Consider the following 24,084-nt stretch of genomic DNA (forward strand, 5'->3'; position numbering starts at 1 on the left):
ACAACTTACAATAATGTACATAACATATTTATCAGGAACTTTACTTTCATCAAATGGACGTACCATCATTCCCTTTGTTATTCAATAAATATTCAATTTTTTTACTTCTTTGACATAAATTTCCCTTTCCAGGAGAGTTATTTTTACACAAATTTTAGCGGTCTTAACTAGATGATAAATATTGGTTATTTTTCTCTGATTTCATAGTCTCTCTACTATTTATGTAATAACAATATTTTTTAGTCAAGATAAAAAAAATAGATATTAATGTTGTCTTTCCTCCGTTTCTTAGTCTGTGGTTACATACAACAATACTCCATACACATCAGAGAAATTAAGTACTTACTAATTAATTAATTTACATATTATGAATCAACCTATAATTATATTAACGAATTAAATAGAAACACTTTTATTATTACATTTCTGAGACACTTGGCTCGGACTGGCTCCCCAAATTATATATTTCTAGATACATACCTAGTGATGTGATGAGTTAGTATGACTCTGAAACTAGCCTTTGTTATTTTATACTGGAATTATACAAGTAGTATTAGTATTGGCATCAGTATCGGTTCAGCTCTATTAATTTCCTATTAAAATTTATACCAAATGTGTTAGAGGTACAACTCCTTTACGGAATTTACTTAAGCAGAATGTAAGCTTTCACTGGTATCAAGAACATGCAAAAGTGTTTGCAGAACTGAAGATTTTATTAACTGATGCTCCAGTACTTCAACCATTTGATGGTAGCAAGAACATTACAATCCAGTGTGACAGTACCAAAGATGGACTAGGTGCTCATTTAATACAAGAAGGATATCCAGTATCATGTGTGTCTAGACCATTAACTGTGAGAAATCGTATGCACAAATTGAGAAGGAATTATTATCAGTTACTTTTTCATCATTTTGTGTATGGAAGCAGGAATGCCCACACAGGGCAGGGGGGGAGGTTGTTTCTTTGATTGACTTGTCATTGATTTTTAGTTAAGGTTATTATGTACAGTTTTTCTACCTACTTGGTGATCGCGGCGATGGGGTTGAAATGAAACACCACCTCTTATGCCTTTAGAATCAGTTTGGATTGGGGGGGGGGGATGTGCTGTTCGCATTAATATGAGGTTAGTCAAGCAGACAAACTGTAAAAAATAATAAGGTTCAGTACACTAATAATGGCAGTGAGCCTGACCAGTTTTGTATGTTTAATGTTAGCAAACACGAAAGCCTAAAATAAACATATATTGCTTAAATATTTCTGTATTATATTGTTCCGCATATTTTGTCTGACCAAAATAATTTGAATAAATAATTGAGCATAAGGGGGGAGGGGCAAGGAGAATGTTCTATTTGGGGGGGAGTGCATCATAGGCCTTGGGGGGATGGACATCCCTGTATGGAAGAAAGATATTAGTACAAAGTGATCATAAACTATTGGAAGCAATAGTATGCAAATGAATGCTTCTTAAGTTACTTAACCTTTTGAGTCCCAAGGCCATTTTTACATGTAACTCCCTTGGTCACGAGCCAATTTTGAGCAAAATGCAGAGTTTCAATTAAATGAGTGTAGATCGGAGGCCAATTGCCCTAGAGAGATGAGTGATATACTGTTGTACGCAGAATGAACCAGAGATTCAGACTATATGAAATTTATGCAAATTCGGCATATATGTGGCAGGGGGGAGGGGGCTAACTCTCAAAATTCCAAAATTGCGGGGAAAAAAATGGGGTCCCGTCCCCCATTCCCCCAAGGAAAAAGTACATGACAGTGTCGACATGCACATGGAAATGATTGCAGACATGTAAGGAACATAAAAATATTTGCATTATCATCATATGACCAATGTAACGTGAGTTGTACCCCCAAAAGGAATGGTCAGCACGCCACTGATTCAAGCTTCAAAATGCAGCAGTACCTTGAAATGACTTTAGCTCAGAGACTATTTGCCCTGGAGATATGAACGATATACCGTTGTACGCAGAATGAATCACAGATTCAGACGATATATAATTTATGCACATTCGGCATACATATGGAGGGGGAAAGGGGAAAAATCCCCTGAAAAACTTTCTTTTTTTAAAGTATTCACGAGGTCGCCACAGAAATCGATTAGAAAAGCTTTGCGGGAGCTTCAAGTGCCAAGGAGTACAGTGCATAAAGTGGTTCGGAAACATCTTAAATTGTATGCATACAAGGTCCAAATTTTTCAGGCATTACAACCAGATGATCGCCCGAAATGTGAACAATTTGCTAACGACATGCTGAACTGTTTGGATGAGGACAATGATTTCTTGAAGCATGTGTGTTTTTCCGATGAGGCTACATTTCATGTCTCTGGATCAGTTAACCGCCATAATGTCCGGATCTGGGGATCCGAAAATCCTCATGTCATACGAGAACACATTCGGGACAGTCCAAAGGTTAACGTGTGGTGTGGGATAATGCGTGATCGGCCCATTTTTCTTCCTTGAAAGCAATGTAAATGGATATGTTTACCTAGACATGTTGGTGAATTATGCCGGTCCCCAGCTACAAGATCTGCAAGACATTGTCATCTTTCAGCAAGATGGAGCTCCCCCACATTGGGCTCTTGAAGTCCGCAATTTTCTAAATGAAACCTTCCCCAACCGGTGGATTGGCAGAAGTGGCCCAATTCCATGGCCCCCGAGATCACCTGACATTACCCCCTTAGATTTCTTTCTTTGGGGGTATGTGAAAGATATTGTGTACAAAACAGCAGTTCCTGATATTGTGACCTTGCAACAACACATCAGAGATGCCATGGACACAATCACACCAGACACGTTGCAGAATGTGTGGCAAGAGATTGAATTCAGTCTTGATATTTTGCATGTTACCAGGGGTGCACATGTTGAAGTGGTTTAAATGTTGAAGTGTATTAACTGTATTAAATGTTTATGTATGGTTCAAAACTTAATGAGTAGAAGCATATGTGGTATAATGCATGTTCCATTTACTGTATCCAATTAAGAGTTACATTGTTTTGTTATCAGGGTAAACATTTATGGACACCCGGTATTATTCTAAATGGATAGAAGTATTACCTTTACAAAGTAAATCAGTACAAGAAGTAATAGCAAAATTCAAATTTGTGTTTGCCATGTTTGGTGTGCCTGAATTAGTAATATCTGACAACAATCTGTTCAACAGTGCAGAATACAAACAATTTGCAGCAGAATAAGATTTTCAGTGTGTATTCTCAAGTCCTCATCACCACAGTAGTAACAGCATGGCAGAAAGAGCAGTTGGTATTGCAAATCAAATAATGAGGAAAGCAAAATATGACAAGGACTGTTATCTGGGACTTATGGAATATCGAAACACAAGATTAGCAACCATTAGATTATCACCAGCTCAATAATGTTCAGTAGAAGGTTAAGAACTAAATTACCTGTGTCTAACAAATTGTTGAATCCTGAATTGTTTAAAGGAATTAGATATGTATTACATAAAAATCAGGTAAAGCAGAAAAGTTGGTATGATATAAAAACTCAAAATCATTAAACCTCTCAACCAAGGTGATAATGTAATGATCAGAAATCTTGATAGAAATATTTGAGTCAGGAAAGATATCTGTAGATAACAATCCAAGATTATATATTGTACAGAAACATAATGGTAAGGTAGTCCGTAGAAATCATGTTCACCTTCAGAAAAACAAAACAAATGAACAATTGTTAGAACAGAAAACAAATAATGAGGAAAACCAAAATTATATCAATGGTAAAATTGATCAAAGCTCAGTCAAATCATTGTAACAAGGAAAATGTAAATAATGAAACAGACAATGTAACTAAATCAATTGTACCTAATATTACTTTTAATGTCAAGTCTGACAGAAATGGAAATGTATACACTTGATCAGGTAGACTTATAAAGGAACCAAAATTCTTGAAAGAATATGCAACTGATGTACAGTTAATTATCGTGTTTGTAAAAGGGTGAGATGTAATACATGGGCTTTATAATGATAAAACATATATGTTCTGGCAACACTAGTGACATTGTAAGATGACGATGACTTACATAGTGTCCAATAAATAGCCTAAATACTGGATAATGTATGTTTGTTAATAATATAAAAACACGCAAAAGTACAAAACACTCTGCATGAAGTAGTAACTGGGCTCAATATTTGCTACAGTTAAGAGACAAGAGTTGTGTTGTAGCAGACTGCACACACTGGATTAAAAAATTTCAAAATTAATTTATTTATTTTTAGTATATACCAAAAACATTGTACACTACACAACTACAAATAAGAGGAAACCCTCATTGATAGTAAAACAAATTATAGCAATACCTGAATGTACTGGTATAGATCATAATTGCTTGCATACGATTTCAAATAATTTAGAACTTCAGTGTGATGAATGAAAGATTTCCCACCATCGTGAAATGGGAAGTCTGGAAAGCCCATTATTTCTTTAGGTAGATTTGTTCTGCAAAAGGAAAAAAAAATAAATTAAACCTTATATCAAACAAAACTGATATTATAGATAGTCAAAGTTTATTTAAATTGGGACTGCACCCACTGTTAAAACTTAGATCAGACCATTGGGAACCAAAACTGCTACCCCTTGATTACATGGAGACAGCATTACCGCTATGCACTATTACAGTCATTATCCATATTTCAACAAACCATAAACAAAAGCGTAACAATATTTCACACCTAACGTTACCCTATCTTCCTTTAAAATTTTCAGTCCTTCACATATTGAAGTCTATCAGAAGGTCTTCTCTCCCTGATTTATTTCCTAATGGCAGCTTCTACCTTCCCTGATGTTGCTCTGGTCTCTCCGAGGATGACGCTGAACTACAACCTGCCCCATTATCCAATTACATCACCTGGATCTGGGAAATCCATCAATAGTTCATTGTCATAAAATCTTGGAAACATTGATCCAGTAGAAGTTCCAGGAAGCTCTTGCCACTTATAAATTTCATTTTCCTCAGTACACTTTCTTCCATTCGGCCACTTCAGCTGGTTTTCGTGCACCATTCACCTCTTTCTGTCCACATCTACCGTGCGTCCATTTCGATCTTCAGCCGAGAGATCGGGAGAAGCGTGGCGGGCGGCGCTGATGGTGATGCTGACATTTGCGGCCTGTAATGCCCGCTTATTTTTATGGACATATGCAGACATTTATATAAATATTGCAAAACAAGCACTAACCTGTGTTATAAGAGTTGTTCAAACTGATATCCACCAAGTGCCAAGTGTGTAGACTTTCGGGGAGAATACGTTGAATAGCCTGAAACTTTCGTTCCTGTAGCTAAAGTCCTTCTGGGTCGGGCCGAGAACTTATCAGCCTCCCCCCCCCCCCATAACGTGAACCTTGCGCTGGCATTCCAATCCTCTCACTGACACAACACACATACACACTGCAATAACACAAACAAGTAAAGGCAAGTAACCAATAATAACATTCTTGCGCACAGTACGAAATTAACACGCTCTTGGTTTACATCTGCTCGCCACTATATTCACAGCTCTGTCGCGAAGGAACAAAAAACTCGAGCTCGGAGATTTCGGATTGCAAGGAAGCTCACGAACACCACTGACTTTTAACGGTTTCGTCTACAGTGTAATCTTGATACAGTGTTGCACATTCGAAACCTCCAAACGATCCCCATCGGCACAAAACTCTTTCAAGGATATGAACTTAAGCAGGGCGTTACTGGTCAAAACTATGATTAAAATGTTTTATCATCATTGGCTCTTAACATTATTTCTAAAGCGTATTTTGTTGTGTATATAAGGGCAGAACTTGGATGAATTACAGATGATAAATTATAACACAGGTTAGTGCTCGTTTTGCAATATTTATATAAATATCTGCATATGTCCATAAACATAAGCGGGCATTACAGGCCGCAAATGTCGGCATCTCCGCCAGCGCCGCCCGCCACGCTTCTCCCGATCTCTCGGCTGAAGATCGAAATGGACGCACTGTACCATCCAAGTGACATTGCTGTTTCTTCTCAGTATTCTGCCCTGAACATATCTCATAGTGTTCTTTTTGTCTCTAATGGTAATTTCACCCACACTACATTCCTTCCTAAATTATTATCATCATTCTTCTGAGTTTCCTTCCTCTGTTCACAATCCTCTTTAGATATCTTCTCCATATTCACGTCAAATGTATTCACCGGTGTATATGAAAAGATAACTTGCTGTGAAGACTTACCTGGCATTGTACCACATTCATTCTGCATGGCCAGCAAGACAGTTTGTAGCAAATGTGGGACATCAAAATGCATGTTCTTATTTAGGCACTCTCAAACTGCACAATCCAATTTAGTTTTAATTGTCTGGACACACCTCTTTACTTGGACATTGCTCTCCGGGTAGTAGGCCAGTGAGTGGTATGATGTAATGCTGTGCTTTTTACAGAAAGCTCCAAATTCTTTGGATGAAAATGGCAGCCCATTATCACAAACTGTGTGTTTTGTAAAACCAAATACAGCAAAACTCTTTACTAAATAATCTTTCACTTCCTTGAAAAATGTGGAAGAGACTCTCGGACAGGCTATCCATTTACTATATGCTCTACAATTATGATTTACATACTATTGCTGTATGAGAAGAAGTCAATAAGCATTCTTTTCCATGGATATTGACAGTTATCCCAAGCGCTACATTCTCTTAATGAATTATCCAGTTTTATTGCTGCGCATATTCCACAATCTTTAACATGTGCCTCGACAGCCGCGTCTATTCCTGGCCACCAATACTTTTGTCTCAACATCATCTTCATTTTGACAATGCCACTATGATCATAGTGTGCTTTCTTAAGTATTATTAGGTTCACACTATTTTGGGTACCACCAATTTATAACCTCAAATTAACAATCTTTCAACCATGCTCAATTCTCTTTGCCTCCTTTTAAAGGCAATAAATTCCTTTAAATCATCTCCATTATAACCTTTTATCTCATTAGGCCAACCATGTTTAACGAAGTTCATTACCGTGCTCAGTATTCTGACTTCACTTGTACATTTTCTCATAACTTCTTGCACTTTATGTGTCAGCTTCACCTGATAAACTAATTCTTCTTGAAGTGGATCTTCATGACATATGTATGCTAACCTCAACCTAGACATGTCAGCCAACTCCACTTTCTTGGTATATATCAATTTGTATGAAAATGATGCTAGGAACAGAGTTTGAATACGTGGTGACGCAAGAATGGGTATTGGCTTATCTAGAGTAAGTAGCTGTTTCGCAGGTTGAGAATCTGTCCAAATTTCGAAGAACCATACTTGGACATACTTTTGAAACCTTGCTACTGTGAATACAATGCACAATGCTTCCTTTTCATGCACAGGATAATGTAATTCATGTTTGGTTAATGTACATGATATGCATTCTATTGTATGCAGCTGCAGTGGCATAACTGTACTCCTAGATCATTTTGTGCAGCATGGCATTGCACTACCAAATCTTGACCATACACATTTGTCTCATTTAATTTTAACGTTGTGTTCTTTTAAACGCCACAGAACTCCCAGTGTTCATACACAAGTTTCATGCATTCCTTTCCCTGAAATGAGCAAATCGTCTTGATATGGTATGACATAATTCAATCTTCAATTGTCTTCTGAAATATTTGGGAAGATACACTAACTCCAAATGGTAATCTCGTATGTTGAACCAAGCCCCATGGGGTATTGCTTGGCCTGATCGTCTAATGCAATTTGTAAATAAGCTTTCTTCAGGTCCAAAGAAACAAATGTATCGTGACCATTCACCTTAGGAAAAATATCATCAGTTCCTGGCAAAGAATAGGCTATGTTACATTTTCCACAAACACAACATAAGCATACATTACCATCTCTCTTTGCAACTACAACCATTGGACTCGCCAGTCACTAGATTCCACCTCTTCCAAAATACTTTGGTCAATCAACTTGTCCAATTCTTCCTTCACTTTATCTTTCATACTTTTCATAGGTATCTTTGCTTTATAACCTATTATGGGTTGAGGCAAATCTTCATTAAATAGTTCATTGTAAATCACTCTGATTAAATCAACAAACCCTTGTACATTTTTAGTTTTGTTCAATTGTTTACATTTTTCGAATATCCGCTGCATTGTAACATGTACCTGGACATTTTGCAATAAGTCATTGTTATGTACAGCAATAAAGTTAGATTCACAACTTTTCTCATCAGTTGAAATGTTTAACCGAGATAAATAATCATGGCAATTAGGTATAATCTGTCTAATCCACTGACGTCCCATTAAAGGATATTTCATTTTACAATCAACTATGTACAATGTGTCGGACAAAACCTACGTATTTTCAGATGGCAAATTTGAATCTGCAATAAAAAAATAGGGGTTCCCTTTTAACATTTCAAGGTTGCCCCCTGCCCCACACCACCGGGGGTTGGTTCATTGTAGCATAGGTGACTTGCCCCCACAATAGTATTATACAGTGCTCGAAAAATTTTCTTCAAAGCTAGGCGCCAGCTCTGAAAATCAGGTGCCAGGTAGCAATTGTGCATACTACAGCATGTTTCAAAAGTTGTGCAATCCAAACTTTGAAAATGTACATCATGAAAATCATTAAGAGATATTTACCTGGGTTTTCTGCACTAAACTAATCCTGTAGGCTATCACTGGGTTCATAAATGTATGTTAGCATTTATCTAAATAAATGCAATTACATTATTTTAAAAAAAAACATTGTTAATTTGCTGAAAACATCTGAGAACTGATTTTCAAAAATAAATACCAACTCAAACAATTTGTGGGATCATTTGTTAGTGTTTGACTGGTTGTAAAACAGTTGCTTTGTGAGGTACAGAAGAAGCAGGGCATTTTTTTGGAAAACCTCTTGCACATGAGTGTAAGAATGAGTAGTAAAATACTCTTCAGCAATGCACACGCACTGCTCCAATGAATACGCCTTAAAAAAAACACACACAGTAGAGGACAGTAGAGGCAAAAGTGAGCGAAGAGAATTCAATGTAACCAGGGGCAGGCTAGGATTCTCTCAAGAGTACTTTTTCGGCACAAAATCTTGATTTACGATTTTTCACGTAAATGTATAGCCACTACTTAGACACATGTTGCATGCGACTGTTGACAATATTTCGACCTGCTAGTGTTGCCATATATGGAGATATGTCCCAAAAATGGCACTTTTCACTCAACCCATAAAATCACCAGTCAAAAATTCATCAAATGTTGCACATGACCAATATTTGTCACAAATGACAGACTGACATCAAATGTCTAATTATGACCCTTCGATCATTTCTTACATGTTTTTCTTACTCAGAAGTTCAGTTCTGGAAAAATTTGAATGCTGCTTTCAGTCAGATATTAATTTATATAATTTTTGTGTGGAGTGAACTGAATTTTAAGTATTGAAAAATATCTCAATGGATGAGGCTTTATAATGCAGAAAGCCCGGTGTCAATATCTCTTACGGTTTTCATGATATACATTTCCAAAGTTTGGGTTGTGCAACTTTTGAAACACACTCTATATGATGCTGAGTATCACGGTATTCAAAACATCACTAAATTATTGGAGGAAGCAGGAAATGGGGTGTTGGGGGCACAAAGGGTAAGAAATTGTTACTGACTGTATGGAATGTTCAGAACGTTGATAAAAGAAAAAAAATCATTTGCTAACTTAGGCTCTACTGCAATTTGAACTTAGAATCATCAAAATTTCATAAATATTACAGCAAAAGATCACAGTCGCCATGGCGACCGGGATTTTTCGAGCTCTTCTATTATACTTTCATATGGAACATTTGAGTTTTTGCTGTGAACTACTGACGAACTTTCAAGGCATGTAGAGGACTTCAATGTTAATGATTTTTCTTGATAACATTTTGTTTGTTTAGGTCTCATTATATCTACAAACCCACAAACCCTCCTGTATGCTTACAGCCACACATCGCATTCAAGGTTGTCACTAGCATTTTCTTTCTGCCGGCAAAATGACAAAATCTTTAGTATGCAATGGACTAATAGGAAAGAATCACTATAAGAACATGATTGTTGATTTAGTGATTTTAAGCCCACATTATGCACAGTAAGGCTAATTGTGACTGGACCTACAGTTTAAAGTGGGATCCGAACCACCACATGCCTCCACCAGGTATCGAACCTGGGACCCCTTGATTACACATCAGGACATGAATATCTCCAAAAAACTTAACGAGTTTCTAATCTAAGGGTATAAAATATAAGCAACAATGAATGAATTGAGCGAAATGATAAAAATCAGAGGTTTGATCTTATCAGCTATTCTGTTAGCATGATCTCGCTTCCATAGATTACTAACATCCTTAGTCTGTTACCTGACAGAAACATAATGTCAGTGGCAAGAATGTATCTGTATTGGATGACTACATACACACAGGTAAATTATTGTCTCTTGAGGGGTGGTGGCACTAAAACAAAGACCTCATGTATAGCAAAAGGTTAAGAAAAACTGTTTGTCGTGATGTCCTCTACATGCTGCCAAGCTTTGTTGGTGGTTCATGCAAAATCACTTGCGGAAGGGGGGTGATTGAGTTTCAGTTGAGTTTTAAGTTCATATACATAGGCTAATTGGGATTGGACCTATAGTTTATAAAATTATATTTGAACCATTACTGGTATCCTTCCTAGAACCCTTGATTACAAAGTAACAAAATCATCTATGCCATCGGAAGGCATGAAAGGTGTGTGTGGGGGAAGGGGTGATAATTACATTGATGTAGTGTAGAATTTTACGAGGCATTGAAGGTGTACATATTTTTAATATTCATAATATTATGGCCTCATGAGTATAGTTCACATGGGGCCTCGCATTTGCTAATGGCGGCCCTGAATAATACACTATTATGATAGATACAAGTATTCAGCAACTTATTAGTTACTGGTTCAAATCTGCCAATGTATTTTGTTTTGATTTCAATGCAAGCATGCTGAATCTAGTCATATGTACTGAGGCTTTGTCCCTGCTCACCAAGAAGTACTTTTGTTACTGCCCTTTTAAAGCAAGTATCTTCCTGCATTGGTAACAGTTTCATATGTCGGAGACACATTTCTTCAATTTTACACAAGAAACTACTTACGGAAATGAGTTTCTCCAAGGTTTACAACATTCGTCGAGGTATTTTTTTCATCGTGGAATATATTTGACCGGGAAATCATGTATTTCTCAAGAGAAATATCTCACCGACGCAAAATTGCCATTGCTTTCATTTGCCTGCCCTACGACAACAGGATGTTGCATACGTTTTATGACGTAAGCCCTGTCAGTGTTTCAACCCCCTTTTTATTTACTATACTTGCCTAACGTAAACAAACCTAACCTAACCTTATTGGAAATGGTTCGTGGGGCTATCCGTGAATGGTTCGTGGGGCTATCCGTGAATGGTTCGTGGGGCTATCCGTGAATAGTTCATGGGGCTATCCCTGAATGGATCATGGGGCTATCCGTGAATGGTTTGTGGGACTATCCGTGTATGGTTCGTTGGGCTATCCATCAGCTACCCATGCATAATGTATAATTTCCACCAGTGACGAACACGATAGTAGGTATTTTTCGGTGAAGAACGTTGAAACACTGCATACCCACAATGTGAGTCAAGATGTGCCCACGATAATGTGTTACAGAAGCGAAGAAAGGAATAAAAAAAAGGGGGTAATTATGCGATATCGCCTGAACACCTGTCACTCGTTTATTTAGTTAATTTTAGCATTGATACTTACCTATTCTGTATCGCAGAAGATTCTTTAAGGTTAAGTTATGCCTTTTTCCATAAAATAGTGTCAACTTTTCATATTACAAGTCACTATTTGTCTTCCTTGTTCCACTTGGGTAACAGACAATATGGCGGGCACTTGTCATGCATCATCGCACGTCGTGCTTGTGTTTTGTCGATTTGGAGTGGGTATGCAGTGTTTCAACCTTCTTAACCGAAAAATACATTCTTTTCTGTTCATTATGTCATCACAAACCATTGACGGATAACCCCAAAAACCATTCACGATAGCCCCAAAAACCATTCATGATAGCCCCAAAAACCATTCATGATAGCCCCACGGACCATTTCCAGCAAGGTTAGGTAAGCATAGTTAAAAAAAGGAAAAAAAAATCTGAAAAAAAGGCACGTTTGGAAACACTGGCGAGACCGCGTGACTTTCAACGCTCGTGCCATCTGCAGGTACATAATTGAAACAAAGGCATAATGTTGTCGTTTTACAGAAAATTCAACTTCCTCACATAAAAAGTGATTATTTCTTGTTCTGCAGCATTCTATGGTGAAGTTTTCAGTTTCCGCGAAAGAAAATACCTCGAAGAACTTCGACAATGCTACAGAAACTGATTTCAGTAAGTAGTTTCTCCTGTAAATTTGAAGAAATCCGTTCGGGCGATATCGCATATTTACCAAAAAAAGCACTCAGAATGTGAAAAATTGAGTTTGTTTTCATGTAAAAAGCATAATGGCACCTTGAACTATGTTCTGCAATACACAATTGGTAAGTACGAACCATGCGAAACACAAAATATCCAATTTTCATGTGTGTCTGATCTAAGAAACTGTTACTTCCTGCATTAGCTATGTGATGCAAAATTAGTATTAGTATTGCTAAATTAAAGTTTCCATTTAAACAAAACACATTTTGGTTTGATTTTCTAAAACAACTAGGGCAGTTTGATTTTGTATTTTTAAGCATGTGTTGGAATGCTCCTGGTGAGGATACATTCATATTGAGGAGTGAGTGAACAATTGAACAAACAGTAAAAAAAATATGAAAGATTTCATTTGGAATGTTTCTCTTTGTTGTCTATTGGGTACCCTTGACCCTCTGTACCCCCTAGAGAAAGTGAAATATCTTGCATGGTTTATGAAGATTTTGTTCTTTATGAACATTTTCAGTTTATTTTAGCTCTTGGAAATGTGTTATTGTTAAATAAAGTAAGTCTGTTACCTTAACATGTTACTTTATCATGTAGCAGAACAGCCCGAAGGCTTCGCACAAGTGAATATAGCACCCAAAACGACTTTCCACAACAGTATCTATAATTTTACGTAGTTAGGTTAGGATTGTTAGGTTTGATACTGATAGTTATTTTCGGTGTGTTCTTTCGCTATTTTAGTGTACATACAAACAGTTGTTACTAACAAAAAGGGGAGAAAGTGCTCCGAAATTGCAGGTTTTAGCTTACGTGGGCCATATTTTGGTATCAAATATCACCACCATTATTCGTGTTTTCCTAATAAGGAAACCACTTTTACATTATGTAAAACATTGAAATCTGTCTATTAAAAAAAATTCGACGTAATTTTTGAAGGGGTATGATGGGTATTGTCAATATAAAAGGAACCTTACTTTATTTTCAGAATGATGACCATAAATTAGAGTTTATTCACTTGTGTGGAAACTACATACAATCCATATTGTAAATTACCCAACAAAAGACAACTATTGTGTAAATTTCCACTGTATCAATATTATTAACCAGAAAAGTTAAGATTCACTCTTCCAGCTTAAATAATATTTCTCGTATTTGTAAATCCCTAACAGTCATTTAGCACACACAAAAAGCTTGCATTTTGGTGGAACATTGGACTGTTACGATGACAGATAAGCTTATCTTACTCATACAAATAAGGTGGCCCTGAACTTACTACAGCTTGTTGCAAAACTGAGATGTTCTTTGCATGTTATCTCCAAATTCCACATATCTTGAAGGAAAAAATAGGCCTGTATGGTTTATAATTTTGTGAAGTAAATTACAGGTAACAGCGCAATCTCCACTAAACGGATTTCTTCATTTTTACAGAAGAAACTACTTACAGAAATGAGTTTCTGGTGCATTCTGAAGGTTCGTGGGGGTATTTTCTTCCATCGTGGAATCTATTCGACCGGGAATTCATGTACTTTTGAAGAAAAATATCTCTCCAACGCACAATGACCGTTGATTCGTCTACGTGAGCTGGAAGCTCCATATGTTTCATGACATAAGCCCCTGTCAGTGTTTCCAACCACACCATTGTTTTGCAAGAAGTGAAGGTGATTTTTTTTTCAAAACTGTATCGCATTGTTTTACCAACAAAATTTTAACTATGCTTGCCTAACCTAACCTTGCCGGAAATGGTTCGTTGGGCTATTCAGGTATTTATCAGTTACGAAGGTTGGAAACACTGCATACCCACATGATGCACGACGCAACTCAAGCTGTACCCACCATATTGTGTGTTACGGAAGCGAAAAAACAAAGAACAATAATTACTGTTAATGTGAAAAATTGAAATTATTTTCGTCAGAAAGCAAAATGCCACCTTAAAGAATCTTTCGCAATGCAGAATAGGTAAGTACGAATGTTAAAAATTATGAAATAAATGAGTGAGAGGTGTTCGGCGGAGATTGCACTGGTACCAAAATAACTTTAAATTCCTGTTGTGGTTACTAAGTTGGTCTGCAAGAGTACTGTATTGAATTCTAATTTGAAATGGTTAAATTTGGGTTAGTTTACATTGCTTTTCTACCTTGTGTACATTGCTTCTCAAAACCACACTTAGGGGCACATGGCTGAAAAAATCATATCAGTCAAATTATAGGACTATGCAAATACAAAACCTTAATGAAACCTTCAGGAAATGTTATTAATTTTTTATAAGCTGGTACACTGGACATGTCTCTCTTGAAAAGGAAAGTTATTTATTGTATAATGGAAAGACAATTGATTTCTTTCTCACCCAGCTGACTGATGGCAATCTCCATGGCAGAGCATGCTATGATGCCAAGAACCCAGGTCTGGGCATGGGTGTTCTTTGTGAGTGAATTTCATCATATCATCACTCATTCTCATCTTCATAATTAGCCAAAAGTGGCAGACAATTGAAGTAAACTAAACCAATTCAATGAATCAATTGAACAGCTGACATGTAGGTTTCTCAAGTTACAATTAAGAGAAAAGTATTAAGGTATTCCTAGTTTGAAGAGAACCAAATTCCGATATTATAAAACATGTCCATCCATATAATTTGTTCATGGTTAAATCGGAACAAACTAGAAAATTGATTTCAGATTGCTTAACCGGTAACGGTTCAGATTGTTTTAGGATTTCTTCTAGCACAAAGACTAATTATCGTAGAATTTTGGAAATCATTGTCACACGAAATTTGAACCTTCCTTAAAGTAATGAGCACTGTTTGGACTCGAAAAAAGTTATTTATGTTGAAAAAAAACAACTTGAAAATTACCTTACGCACTTCTCATGGACAAGACATTCTCCGCCGACAAGCGACAGTAAATATCGTAGAAGCGTGGGAACCTTAGTAGAATGCATTTAGGGACTTTATTTTAATGCTAAGGGAACCTAACCACGATAGCATATATTGAACAAAATATTAAGTGATCGCTAAAACTCCGCAGTATGTGTTAACAGACATAAATCGAAATCGAACCATGTAAAAATTGCATTCGTAGCATGATGAAATCGCAATAAATCAAAAGGAACTTGGGCCCTAACCTGTGTTATAAGGGTTGTTCACGTGCTAGGCGCTATCTCGGCCCAGAGCACATTGGATTTTTAAAATATCATACATTATACGAATAGCCTTGCACTAAAAATGTACTTACCGCAAATGTTGATACATACTGGAATGAATTGGCAAACCATTGTCATCAAGCCCTGTTCTTTCTGTATATACCCAAGTTCCTCCAACTTCATTTGTCTGTTCGAAAACGGCACAAGAAAATCTGCTTTCTTTATCAGCCAAGTGTCTTGCAGCTGCTAATCCTGCAGCTCCAGCGCCTAACACCGCAACTCGAAGTATGGACATTGCAAGTGTTACCTGTTCACAGTGTGTGGCGCTTACTTATTAAGCACTCGCATATCTTCATCCATCTGCAACATATGACTTCTGAACTCTGCAGTGTATATTCAACATGATATGTATAATCATTCCCCCAATCATTTTGCACGAATTAATCTCCACTCTTACTTTTGCACCGTAATAGAAAAGTCGGAACCGCAACACGCGGAGGAAGTGTGATTTTGCAGCATGATCAGTATTGTTTCGCAATTTAATAATCGGTTACGTTTTTCTAATTCGGTTATTTCTACCATCAAAATTACTAGTTTTGTGTGCAATTCTAAAACTACTCAACGTCTTAAAAACTATCACTTTTTTGGTCTCACCGCTGCGGGAAATGAAGATCAAACGAATCGCGTTTTGCGCTTTACGTTTGTTACTTGTTTCTTGTTTGCTGCTTCTGCTGCTACAAAAGGGAATACCCGTACCGGTACCAAATCAATAGAGACGTTTTAGAAATGACATGTGATTGTAGATCCATTCAATACTATTTCTTGTTTTGCAAAAAACAAAGTAAATAACATGTAACTGTAACTTAACTGAAATTATGGGCAGCGTCGTCAACCTCCCATAAAAAAAGAAGAGGAAAGCAATGCAAGCAAGTTAAAACGTACTTAGAAAACTATTGGTTTGTTAGTAAACTACACCATCGAGGAGGAGGGTAGAGGTAACGTCGTCGTCTTGTAATCAAGGGTCCCGGGTTCGATACCCGATGGAGGCACATGGCACAGTGGTTCCGATCCCCCTTTCAAAACTGTAGGTCCAGTCCCGATTAGCCTTACTGTGGATGAAGTGGACTTAAAACAACAAATCAATCAAAAACCATCGAGGAGGCACAAAAGTTGTAAAAGAAAGAATGCATTGGCGTCCCGTGAAATTATTTGCGCATTATTAAATCAATATTGATTACAGCCTGCAAGAAAATTGGATCCAAAAATTTTCTTGCTCGCGTCATTGTTCTCTGTAATGCATTGTAAATTACTAGAACTACTATGTGCCTGAGTGATTGGTATTCATTGATTGATTGATTGAATTGGTGTTTTAAGTCCACTTTATGCACAGTAAGGCTAATCGGGACTGGACCTACAGTTTAAAGTGGGATCCGAACCACTTGTGCCTCCACCGGGTATCGAACCCGGGACCCCTTGATTACAAGGCGACGACGGTACCACTACGCCATCGGAGAGGCCCTGATTGGTATTCATGTTTCACATGTATAGTGTTCTTTTGTGACTGTTTTAGTCACAAGTGCTTCTTACGAAGATAACAGCTTTTTCAGTGTCTAATCCATGAAAATAATGAAAAATGTTCAGCACTTACTTTGATTTGGTTTAATTTATTTTACTTCGCGTTCTGTGCCACTTTTTGCTAATTTGCGAAGATGGACATGAGTGATATGATTAAATTGATGAATAAACACTCTCAAACATACATTCCCAGGCCAGGAATCGAAACTGGGATTCGCATTGATCCCAATTGATCCCTATTTTGTATTTTGTTCTTATTTGCCTGCTTATTTTGCGAGTTTTTAGTGCCTATCAATCCTCATCAGTAGTTGTATTTGTGGTACTATAAACTCGAGAAAGTATGAACCCCCCCTCAAGCAGATTTGCTATACTTAAAACTATCTTAACATGAGCATATGAGCTTTTTGCTCAAGTGTGAAACCCCCGTATAATCCAAGATTTTTATGAAAAAGCCCTCATGGATTCCATGAGAAAGTATGACCCCCTCAGATTGATGAGGCTACACTTATAAAAGCTACTTCTGTGAGATTGTTATCCATAAATTTGTTAAAAATATGCCCCTCTTGTGGCCATACTTAAAACTAGGCTATCCACATACATACACATGCATACACCTACATACATATACACATACACACACACACACACACACACACACACACACACACACACACACACATACACACACACATATTTACTTCTGGTTTAAGTTCAATTGGAAACCAGCTTCAATTTGCATATCTAATATTAAAACAATGTAATTCTTCTAGAATTGCTCCGTGACAACAGACCCATCTATGTGCAAATGCCTGAACTCGGTGAATACTTGGGAACAAGTCAATTTTTTTCATTATGTCAATATTTTTAACTTCTTTTGCCAGTAATAGGGAAATGGTAGCAAGCAATAAACAAAGTACTTTGGAGCTGAATATTCCTTTCTTAGACGTCGTATATTACTAAAATATCTTTAATTCACATATTTTCTCATACCGCCGTATCTTGTTCTATTAGGCCTCTTTGAGAACATTGCCTATTAGGACTCTTCAAGAACATTGCCTATTAGTAAAATAATAGGACAAGCATACGGCGGTATGGGGATATGTGAATTGTTGGTTTCTTCAATTCAGATAAAAGGATTGAATAGAAACTGGGATATTTTGTATTTGTTACATTCAGTTTCTTTGTTGTAATCTGTTCATATATAAAATCAAGCCCCGAGAAAGTATAAGATCAATACTTGAACAATATGTGCGCATGACGGCCCCAAAGCGGTGGGATCGATACTTTCCGCACGGTGCACAGTTCTATTTGCCCGCATTGAGTCTTATTAGAGCGAGCTCCGGCAGTTTTATTCTGATCGATTAGTTCCAGAGTTGTCCACCGCAGCGCCGGGAGGCAATGGCGCTGCGGTATGGATTGCATCGATTAGTTCCAGACAATTCCGCTCCCCTAAGCGTGGAGGCGCTGCGGCACGGATTGCATGTACGCTCAGCAGAAAAACGGGAGGTGCATTCAGAAGAAAGTACTTCGGCAAAAATGTTAGAGAATAGCTCATGTTTCTGAATGCACCCCACAGTGTTTCTATTGGCTCTGTAAAACTATAAAAGCCAGGGCACAGGGCAGATTCTTCACCATTGCTGGATTGGAGACTTGAAGCATATAATTTGGCGGAATAACCCAAGTAATGTCATATATACATACACATACAAAGCACAGTGCTGAACCCAACTGATCCAGCATAGAGTTTTTGATTTGAATCCCAGGAAATTGTATATAATAAACAACAGCAAAAATATTAAGTGTATACACACATATATACGTACATACATACAAAGCACAGTGCTGAACCCAACTGATCCAGCATAGAGTTTTTGATTTGAATCCCAAGAAATTGTATATAAATACCAAAGCCAAAAATATTAAGTGTATACACACATACACACATACACACACAAACAAATCACACAGCTGAACCCAACTGATATTTTTTATTCAGTATAAAGTTTTGAATTGAAACCCAAGAAATTGTATATAATAAACAACAGCAAAAAATGCCGAATCAAAAATATTGTAATCAGTGCAATAAGAATATATCCAGCCCCAATTGGGCCAAGCATCAAAAGATTTGTAACCCGGACAAATACAGAACTCCTACAAAAATTTGCCCCAAATGCAATAGAAAATACAACATGGAATATTTCACATATAAACATAAAGATACTTGCTCTGCACAACCATCTACATCTGGTCTGAAAAGAAGGCACGAAGTACCTCTTAATGCCAGAGCAGCAAAGCAGCCACGCTATGAACCTATCCGTAGCAGTTTTAACGGCCAATTAAGGGATCACCGGTTTGTATCAGAGCCAAGATGTGGCATTGAGAATTTCTTGAACAGTATAAATTCTGATCTGCAGGCAATTCTTAATGCACAAAATGGCTCTTATAAGCTATCCCTCAAATTGTTTGTACAATATAAGAAGCCAAATGACACAAAATTTACACAGCCCCACATAACAGAAACTGTACCTGTATACTCAAATGCAAATTCAGACAAAATAATAGGCAATTTGATAGATCAATTAAATATCAAACACTCTGAATTTGCAGCAAAAGAGTCTGGATGGAGCCTATGTGGCTCTCCGCACAAGTTATATGTTAATATTTCTGAATTCAGCCCATTACAAGGATCTACATATGTGCCATTACCTGCAAATATCAAAAACAGAAGAGCCGTGGTCAATATTGAAAATACCGACCAGAAATGCTTTTTGTGGTGTATATTAGCTGCTTTGTATCCAGTTTCAAGAAATCCTGAGAGAATAACTTATTACAAACAACATGAACATCTTTTTGACGATGCAATGGAGGGTTTAGAATATCCAATGTCTGTTCAGAATATTGATAAATTTGAAAAAAAGGCCCGGGAAATCAATGGCAAACAATTATCTATTAATGTATTTATTTGTTCCACTGGCAATTGCTTGATAGCACCTCTCAGAATCAGTACATTTGATGATGATTCTGCTGTTCCGATTGATCTGCTCTTGATTGAAGGGGATGATACATACCATTACACTCTGATACATAATCTTGAAGCTTTGGTGAGAACACAACTAGACAAATATAAAAAAATATTCAAGTTGTGCAGAAGATGCTTAACTGTATTTGATGGTCAAAAAATGGTGAAGGGGGTTCGGGAAGAGAGTGCAGAAATTGCTAAAAACAAGTTAATTGAGCATCTGAAATACTGTGGCAACCATAAACCTGTTCATATGGTGATGCCTAATCCAAGTGAAAATTGCAAATTCAAAAAGTATGAAGCCTTGTTGGAACACCCAGCATATATTGTCTGTGATTTCGAATCGAACCTCAAACCTATTGCATTCTGTAGCCCAGATCCAGAAGAATCATCAATTACACCGTACCAGCAACATGAACCTTCCAGCTTTTGTTATACAGTTATACGGGATGGTGTAGCTAGTGAGCCGTGCTTATACATGGGACCAAATGCTATTAAAGAATTTGCACATAGAATAGAAAATGTGTGCCGTGACATAGCATCTAACATCTTATTAAAATCAAAACCCATGTTGCCTTTAACAGAGGAACAGATTGAAGATTTCAACAAAGCAGAAAAATGCCCGGTATGTGATTGTGAATTTTCAGATACAAATATCAAGGTGAAACACCATTCTCATACAGATGGTCGATATAAACAGGCCCTGTGTAATAGCTGTAATATTAAGATCAAGAGACCAAGATTTATCCCCATATTTTGCCATGGAGCATCCAATTATGATTTCCATCATCTGATCAGGTACGAGGGGTTTGAGAAGCAGAATTTAAATATTTTAGCTGAAAATGATGAGAAATATATATCTATTAGCAAGATAATTAAAGTTGATGGTGTTCCTATTCACATAAGATTTCTTGATTCTTACAGATTTTTACCTGCTAGCCTGGCTACACTGGCCACTCAATTACCTGATGATGACTTGAAAATCACACGTGCCTCGTTTCCAAATCAGGACCTGAAATTAATTAGGCGGAAGGGTGTATATCCATATGACTATGTTACAGATTTTTCTAAATTTGATGAGTGTTCCCTGCCACCACAAGAAGCATTTTACAGCAAAATCAGAGGATCTGGAATCAGTGATGAAGATTATCACCATGCCAAATTGATGTGGAAGAGTTTAAAATGCAAGACATTTCGTGATTATCACATGGCATATTTGAAACTTGATGTGACCCTCTTAGCTGATATATTGCAGGCATTCAGAAAATCTTCGATGCAAAATTATGGACTGGACCCAGTGTATTTTTACAGTGCCCCGGGCCTAGCATGGGCCGCAACGTTTTTGAACACCAAAATGCAATTGGATCTGATCCACGATCAAGATAAGTATCTGTTTATGGAGGAATGTATAAGAGGAGGGATGGTGCAATGTTCCCAGAGATATGCCAGAGCAAATAACAAGCATATGCCTGATTATGATCCAGCACGGCCATCAAATTATATACTGTATGTAGATGCAAACAACCTCTATGGTTATGCTATGATGGATAAACTGCCATATGCAGGGCTTGAATGGGTTGAAGATTTCAATATTGAAGATCTTCAGGATTTTGATGACAGTGAATATGGCCTCTTCTTAGAGACTGAACTGATATTTCCAGATCATTCGCACAACAAATTTTCTGATCTGCCCCCAATTCCCGAGGTTCAGTGCTCACCTGGCTCTAAACAGAAGAAGCTCATGATGACTCTGGAGCCAAAACAGGGTTATGTCATATATTATAAAAACCTCCAGTTCCTGATGAAACATGGTGTTCAAGTAACCAAAGTTGGCAAAGTCTTGAGGTTCAGGCACTCAAGATGGTTGAAACCATACATTGATACAAACACGGAGCTTCGAACATCTGCAAAGAGCCAATTTGATAAGAGCTTGTTTAAATTGATGGTGAATTCAGTGTATGGCAAAACTATTGAAAATGTCAGAAAACATACCGATGTTAAAATAATTACTGACCCCAGCCGGAGCAAAAAATTGGTTGCAAAGCCCAACTTCAATTATAGAAGAATTTATGATGAGCACATGGCACTTTTCAACATGATGAAAACAAAGATCAAGTTTGATAAACCTATTTATGTAGGGGCTGTGATATTGGAATTGTCCAAATTACATATGTTAATATTATATTATGATGTGCTGAAACCTTTTTATGGTGATCGTATAAAATTATTGTACATGGACACGGATAGTTTTATTCTTGATATTCAAACAGAAGATGTTTATCAAGATATGTCACAGCCTGAATTGTTTCAATACTTTGATACCAGTGAACATACAAGAATTCAACCCCACAACAAAAAGGTGCCTGGCAAGTTAAAAGATGAGACACTTGGTGATGTTATTGTGGAATTTGCTGGGTTAAGTGCCAAGATGTACAGTTTTAAAACATGTAGTGCGGTTGTCAAAAAAGCCAAGGGAATTGGCAGAGTTACTGTTGAAAAAGAGCTTGTATTTGAAGATTATAAAAATTGCATCAAATCACAGAGTTCAATCAGAACATCAGAAAATAGAATTCAGAGTGAGAATCACTTGCTGACTAGCAATATTGTAAGAAAAGTGGCTCTGGACCCACATGATGATAAGAGATGCATTTTATCATGTGGCATACATACTCTACCTTGGGGGCATCGTGATTTGAAAAGTGGGAAACAATGCCCAATTCCAGAGCATGATTTGAAATAAATAAACATGCCTATGAACTTATTTGGGTTCAAAAAACAGGCTATTATGGACCTGCCAACACCACAAGCCTCTTCTGATATGATATCTAAACTGAGTGGCTTGTTAATTATTCATCTGAACAGCATACTTACAGATAATAATGATGAAACAGGCAAAACATTGTACATATTTAACAATAATTTAAATCATTACCAATTACCTGTAGGTGGGCAATTGCAATTTATTACAACCCCTGAGGGCAATGTCAAGATTTCAGTAGGGAGAAATATTTATAGAATTAAGCACTCAAACATGATTTCTGGCACTGTATATACTGTTTCTGCTGGTGACTGCTTATATATTGAGGTCCCGGGATCATATGACAAGCTTATACCCTTTTTTATAGAATTAAGAATCAGATACTCTATAATAAATAACCAGTAAAAGAAAATGCCTAATGATATATTTGGCCATACAAGGCATGAAGATCACAGTGATGAGATTCTGATGCTTGATGTCAGAGTCAAGAAATTAAGAAGTGATTTACAAGCTTTACAAACCACACTCAATGCCAGTCTTCAACTAGAAATTACAAATTTACAATCACAATGCATGGACCCTCTTCTTAAAATTGATTCTGAACTCAAAGTGCTGCTTCAGAAATATACTGACCTGGCCACATTAGATAATTTTCAAAGTTTAGAAGAAGCTGTAGCAGCTCTTCAAGCCAAATTTAAGACCCAGGCCACCAACTCCGAGCAATTGAAACAACAATTAGAAGAACAGATTAATAATGTCCAGGCACAGCTCCAAACAATTGTCAAAAGCATAAAATCACAAGAAGATTTTGATCTAGTGATTTCCACTCTAAAAGAACAGATTCAGTCACTGCAGATACCTAACCTGGATCCTCTGCACAATGCCATAGCCGAGGTTAAAGAAAAAATTGAGACACTTGAAAATTTTATGAACAACTTGCCATCTTCTGATGCTTTGAATGCAATAACTCGGAGTGTTGCCAACATTAAGCTGCAACTTGAAACATATGAAGATTTTGGAAAAATTCAAAGTACCATAACCCATCTTGAAGGTACAATAGCAGCAGTGCAAAGTGATTTGGCAAATGTACAAGAAACTCGCCTGCCCGGTATTGTAGATACTCTTGTCAGTGTCCAGCAACAAATCACAAAGCTTGAAAACCTCAACACTGAATCTGAACTATCTC

The 24,084-nt window shown here is 37.1% G+C and overlaps 1 protein-coding gene across 1 annotated transcript in view; it reads right to left on the reverse strand.

Moving 5' to 3' along the window:
- LOC145984063 (uncharacterized) overlaps positions 1 to 16,234 on the reverse strand; it is a 63,888-nt gene extending 47,654 nt beyond the window's left edge. Inside the window, exons 1-2 of the mRNA XM_083117441.1 lie at positions 15,639 to 16,234; positions 4,325 to 4,463 (exon numbers count right to left, since the gene is read on the reverse strand). Of these exons, the coding sequence (XP_082973567.1) occupies positions 4,325 to 4,463; positions 15,639 to 15,841 (342 nt within the window). The 5' untranslated portion in view covers positions 15,842 to 16,234. The remainder of the gene's footprint in view (positions 1 to 4,324; positions 4,464 to 15,638) is intronic.
- Between the last annotated feature and the right edge of the window lie 7,850 nt (positions 16,235 to 24,084).

The sequence above is a fragment of the Lepisma saccharinum genome, chromosome 2 (assembly GCF_977018435.1).
Source record: "Lepisma saccharinum chromosome 2, izLepSacc3.1, whole genome shotgun sequence".
NCBI lineage: Eukaryota > Metazoa > Arthropoda > Insecta > Zygentoma > Lepismatidae > Lepisma > Lepisma saccharinum.